The 5,799-nt window shown below is 42.6% G+C and overlaps 1 protein-coding gene across 1 annotated transcript; it reads right to left on the reverse strand.

Moving 5' to 3' along the window:
* Window positions 1-1,863: 1,863 nt before the first annotated feature.
* On the reverse strand, window positions 1,864-3,543 carry LOC143387817 (lysine-specific demethylase 4D-like). Its single transcript, XM_076841973.2, has one exon. The coding sequence runs from the start codon at window positions 3,541-3,543 to the stop codon at window positions 1,864-1,866; it is 1,680 nt and encodes a 559-aa protein (XP_076698088.2).
* Between the last annotated feature and the right edge of the window lie 2,256 nt (window positions 3,544-5,799).

Genomic DNA, 5,799 nt, shown 5'->3' on the forward strand with positions numbered 1-5,799 from the left:
ATTTTCCTTTGTACAGTTTCGCCAATTATATTGTTTTATATTTACCTGAAACACTGTTTAGATATATCTCTTTCATACAATTTTTATATGAAGAATATATTTTAAGGGTTCCCTCTCTTTGTTTTGTGGGTACACATTAGAAATAACAAATTTATTAAACAGCGATAATGTTACAAAACCTGCCTGGGGCCAGAACTACCAGACTCAGTTGGTCAAAAGGTTTAGTTTCTTCAGGAACAGTGGTTGGTGGTAACCTGGGAAGCAGAGCATGTTATACTTGTCAGGCTGTGAGGTGCTACTGGGCCTCACTTTGGCAGTGGCAAGATCCAGGGGAAGTCTGATTAAGGACAGACACCCTGATGGAAATTGGGGATAAAGTAAAGAAGTTCAGTCAGATTCTCTGCATCATCCAATGTTGACCCATGATTGTGGGGGCTAGAAGCATATACCATAGAGGAGGAAACAAGGACATAAGAAACAAGAGGTAGGCATGGCATCTAGACCATGGTAGGGGCCACAGGCACAGCCATGTTCAGGAGTGGTCTGACAGTCCCTGAGAGATGCTACAACTTGCTGTGGCGGCTTATAGGGTGGAGAGATCCACTTCCTAGGCTACAGTGAGCCCTAGTTGTTATAGTGGGAGAAAGCATCAGGCATCCTCAGAAATGTCAATTCTTGAAAGTAACAGGGAACAGGTACTAGAGACAGGCCCATGCCAGAATTGCTGTATGGCTGAGAACTTCAATGGTTCTTTCCAAGTTTCCTGAGTGGATTTGTCAGTACTTTGTTGCTATAATGAAATATCTGAGGCAGACTACTTGGCAAACATAGAAATTTCTTTTGACTCATGATTTTGGAGAATGAAAGTCCAAACAGGTTGATGCAGTCACCTGTAAGGGTGTCTACTGGCTGCATCATATGGTAGGGAGAGCGTGTACATACCTCTGTGTATATATGGTCTCTTTCCTGTTCCTTATAATGTCACTAGGATTCTGTCATGACAGCTGGACCCTAAGGACCTAATCTAAACTAATCACATTCTAAAGGTCCCACCCTTAAACACTATACACAGATTAACTCTCCATACTCTTAAAACCATTAACATAAGACTCATTGTTTTAATCAAGTTTCATCACTGTAACAAAAGACCCAGCAAGAATAACTTAGGGAACATTTATTTGGCTCAGGGTTTCATAGGTTCCATGGTTGGTCAGCTCCATAGCTCTGGGCCTCAGGAGGCAGAACAGTGCAGTTGAAGAGTGTGGCAGAGAAAAGCAGCTCAGAACACGGAAACCAGGAAGCAGAGAGAGAAAAATCAACACTCCTCAAAAGGCCCCCAGCAATCTACTTTTCTGTAGCCACACCTTATGAGCCCACAGTTTTGACCCAGTTAATCCATATCACTAGATTAATTCAATGATTAGGCCATACCTATTGTGATCTAATCATTTCTCTTATGAAAATGATTCCATGTTTTAACACTTGAGCTTTTATTGGACACATCCTAGGTAAACAATAGCACTCATAAAGGACTAATTCATATGAATGAGTTCAGGGGGACAATTTATATCTGAACCAAAACACTAGGATTAGGGGTCAAACACAGTCACATTTACAAGATTAACAGCATCCATTGGTGGCCTTCTCCAAACTCAAAGGTTCAAATCCCTCTAGTGGCAAGAAGATCCTAGAGACCTCCGCTGGATCCAGAAACATAGAGGAATAAAAGTGGTCCAAGCCTACAACCTCAGCAGGTGTCATGCAGTCCCCAGTAGCATCCTTAGTAACTCTTACAGGTGGAATGATGTCAGAAGCAGTCACTGGGACAATTTCAGGGAGATTCAGAGTGAAGTTATCCAGAGACTACAAGCATGGACCAGGGTGCATTGGTTCGTCAGGATCCAGTGGGGGACCCAAGGGTTGAAGATCAGGGGCACAGTGACATCCTGAGGCCTTGGCAGGAAAATAGGGCCCAGCTCTCACAGATACAGAATCGTTCATCAAAGCTCTATCCTCAGGCAAGGGCTGATGCTCAGAACCTGAAGCTGTGTTCCCTGTGGCCACCATTAGGAGTCCTTTGGTCTGTGTCAAGACAGTAGGCTCAGGAGCCTCCAATTCCCAAGAACAAAAACGATTAACAGTTTTGGTTCGCGCCCGGATCCTTCCAGACTTTGGGAAGCAGCCCTTAACTGTAGCCCTGGGCTGCATATAACTATTTGGGGATGACATGCTACAGGACGCAGGACATATTGGGGTGCAGCCACGGCTCCCACAGCCTGTGGCTACAGGACATTTGAGGCATCTTTTTCCCTGGCCTCGGTGGTGTCTCAGGCTAGGGGTCAGTCTCCCAGGAACCTGTTTCTGTTTTGCTGATGCGGTGGGCTTGGTGTGGTCCAGAGCTGCTGGGTCTTGCCAGAGTGGGAACTGTCTCAGGCTGGAGGAAGCTTTCCTACGTGAAAGGACATCCCTCCAGGTGGTCATCGCCTGTCTACCAGGCGCTGTAGGCTCAGTGTGGTCCACTACCGCCCTGTCTTGCCCGCATTTCCACAGCTCATAGCGCTCGGGTTGCAGGATGCGCACAAAGGCGTCCATGGAGAAGCTGACCCTGGCCTCCCCACAGCTGCACTGAGACGCCACTTTGCCATAATCAATCCACCGCGGAGTGGCGAAATTGATGGCCTCCGCACAGTTGAAGCCATGGTTGAAGCCAGCGTGGTAGCCATAGGGAAATGTCACCATGAACTCACCAGCCTCCTGAGTCACGCGGTTGAAGGGAATGCCATTCTCCTTGAGGACTGTGGGCGAGATGAGGGCCACCTTGTGCCTCAGGAAGGCCTCACAGCCCTGGGAACTGCCCGGGAAAAGCTCCCTGGCCAGGCGCTCCAGGCGCTGCCCGTGTTCAGGGGGCACTGCGTACCACGTTTTGGGCTCCCCAAAGTGCAAGTAGTTGATGCTGTAAAGGTCCATGTCCTCCGTGTGCCACGCAAAAGTGGTCTTCCACATGCCAAAGTACAGGTAGGGCGTGTTGACACCCTCAATGACAACTCCACATTCCTGCTCCAACAGGTCCAGAATGGTTCCCAGGTGTCCCAGGTTCCACTCTTTAGTGTTCTCATCAAATAAGGAGCCACTGATGTCAGCACCATAAATTGGTGAGTCATAGAGGCGGCTCTTCCAGTACTTTCTCTCCAGATCTTCAAAATTCAGGTGAAGGGGAGTTCTATACTTTTCGCTTTCTGCCAGGAGGTGATACTCTCTCACCGTCATGGCTTTCTTCTTCTTGTGGTATTGAGTGAACATTCCTGCCTTCCCAGAGACCACCTGCTGCAGGGGAGTGGCTATTAAGATGTCACTGACATCATCATAGGACTGCCTGGCTCTCCATTCCTTGGGTGGAATTACCTTGGCCAGGCCAGCTCTGTGTGCCCCTTGGGATTCCATGTAGGCAATATAATTGTTGAAATCTGAGAATTCTTCCATGGTTGGGTGGAATGTCAGAATGGTGGAACTTCTTGTCTGGGTACCAGAGTGAGCAGACTTCATGGTGCAATATTTTCGGCAACAAATTCTAAAACCTTAGATGAATTATAGATTCCTGAGAATGTTTGGGAATTATTTCTTCTTCTTGTCTTCTTCCTCCTTATTTTCTGTCCTTCCTTCTTTACTCCTTCCTTCCTTTCTTCTTTTAAGTATGTTTGTTTATCTCTGAGGCAGTAACCCAGTCTTGAGCCTCCAATTCAATGACATATCTTTTCCAGTTTTGCTGATTCACCAAATGTACTCTATTCTGATCAGTGGATATTTTACTCAAATAAAACTGAGTATTTTCCAGTGGAGCAGGTACCACAATGCAAGAACTGGCTCAGCCTGCAGCTCAGCGAGTTTCCCTTTGTTGGGTCTGTAAGGAATGACAATGATCAAATTATACTTATATTCTGTGTATGTAGAAATATGTAACAAATGCAACCATTATAGCATAGCATTGTGGCCCATTCCAGTAATCCCAGCAACTCAGGAGGCTGGGGTAGAAGGACCACAATTTCAAGGCCAGCCTCAGCAACTTAGGAAGATGCCTGAGCAACTTAGTGAGACCATATTTCAAAATAAAAAATGAAAACGGCTTGGGAATGTAGCTCAGTGATAAAGCACCCCTGGGTTCAATCTCTAGTACCCCTCCAAAATAAATCCAACAATCATGTAGAAGTATAATGTCACAATGAAATTATCGGGAAAAAAGCGAATCCTCAAACGCTAAACTCATAGCATTTTGTAAGTAGATTCTCTTACTTTCTTTTCTATAATCGTTTTTAGAATGATTTGGGTTTATGAGGCCATGAGCATAACCTTGATGCCAAAACCAGAACAAGCCCCACTGGAAATCCCATAGGCTCAAGTTTATCTAATGGCAAATTTACAAAAATATTAAAAAAGAAATAAATGAAATCTGTAATGCAGCTAGGTATTAAAAGAATAATACACCACGAAGTTTTTGTTGTTTTATTTGTTTGATTATTTTAAAATTAACCTTTTAAACTTTGGATACTTAAGGCTTTAGAGGGAAACCCCAATTTTTCACTATATAGCTTTGTACAAAACTTGAGTTATGTATGATTTAAATGAAAATATACTATCAAGAAAAAATAAATAAATAGAAGATTAATCATACTTCATGGTTTTCAGGATGATTTAAAAATCCAGCAGTGTAATGGAAAGCAGTATGGAGATTCCTCAGAAAACGTGGAATGGAACCACCATTTGACCCAGCTATCCCACTCCTTGGTCTATACCCAGAGGACTTAAAATCAGCATACTATAGTGATGCAGGCACATCAATGTTTATAGCAACTCAATTCACAATAGCTAAGCTGTGGAAGCAACCTAGATGACCTTCAATAGATGAATGGATAAAGAAATTTGGTATATATCACAATGCAATATTACTCAGCAATAAAGAGGATAAAATTATGGCATTTGCAGGTACATGGATGGAGCTGGAGAGTATCATGCTAAGTGAAATAAGCCTAACCAAAAAACCAAAGGCCAGAGGTTCTCTGTGATGAGCAGATGCTGATCCATAATTAGGAGTCGGGGTAGGGAAGAATGAAGGAAGTTTAAATTGGGCAGAGGGGAGTGCAGAGAGAGGAGGGGGTGTGGGGTGGGAAAAGTGGTAGAATGGACATTATTATTCTATAAACATGTATGATTACACTACCCACGTGACTCTACATCATGTTCAGCCAGAGGAAGAAATTGTGCTCCATTTGTATACAATATGTCAAAATGCATACTACTGTCATGTATAACTAATTAGAACAAATTTAACAGTAACAATAAAAAGAAATAGTACATATTAAGAAAAAAATCTAGTAGTATACCTGTTTACACAAATAGTTGAAAAAAGGATATTATTTCATGAGAAATATAATTAAAATAACTTAATCTCTAATAATTATTTGACATACATTATGTATGTTTTTAACTCTTAATTTTTAAAAAGAGGTAAAAATTCCCTTCATGAAGACTACTTTGTAGCAGATTTCAAACAGAAATTAATCAGAAGAGACAGAGAAGGTCCCTATAACTTAGACAAGGGAACAACCCAATAAAAATATAAAACATTAGTAAATATTCATGTCCCAGATGTCAACCCACCCAATTACATGGAAAAAAGATACCCCATGATATTAAGTCCCACATAGACCCCACATCATAATAGTGAGTGCTTTCAGTATACCTTTATCACCAATAAACAGGACATCAAAAACCTAAAATCAATTAAGATATCTCCAACCTAATTAA

This window comes from Callospermophilus lateralis, chromosome 2 (assembly GCF_048772815.1).
Source record: "Callospermophilus lateralis isolate mCalLat2 chromosome 2, mCalLat2.hap1, whole genome shotgun sequence".
Classification (NCBI taxonomy): domain Eukaryota; kingdom Metazoa; phylum Chordata; class Mammalia; order Rodentia; family Sciuridae; genus Callospermophilus; species Callospermophilus lateralis.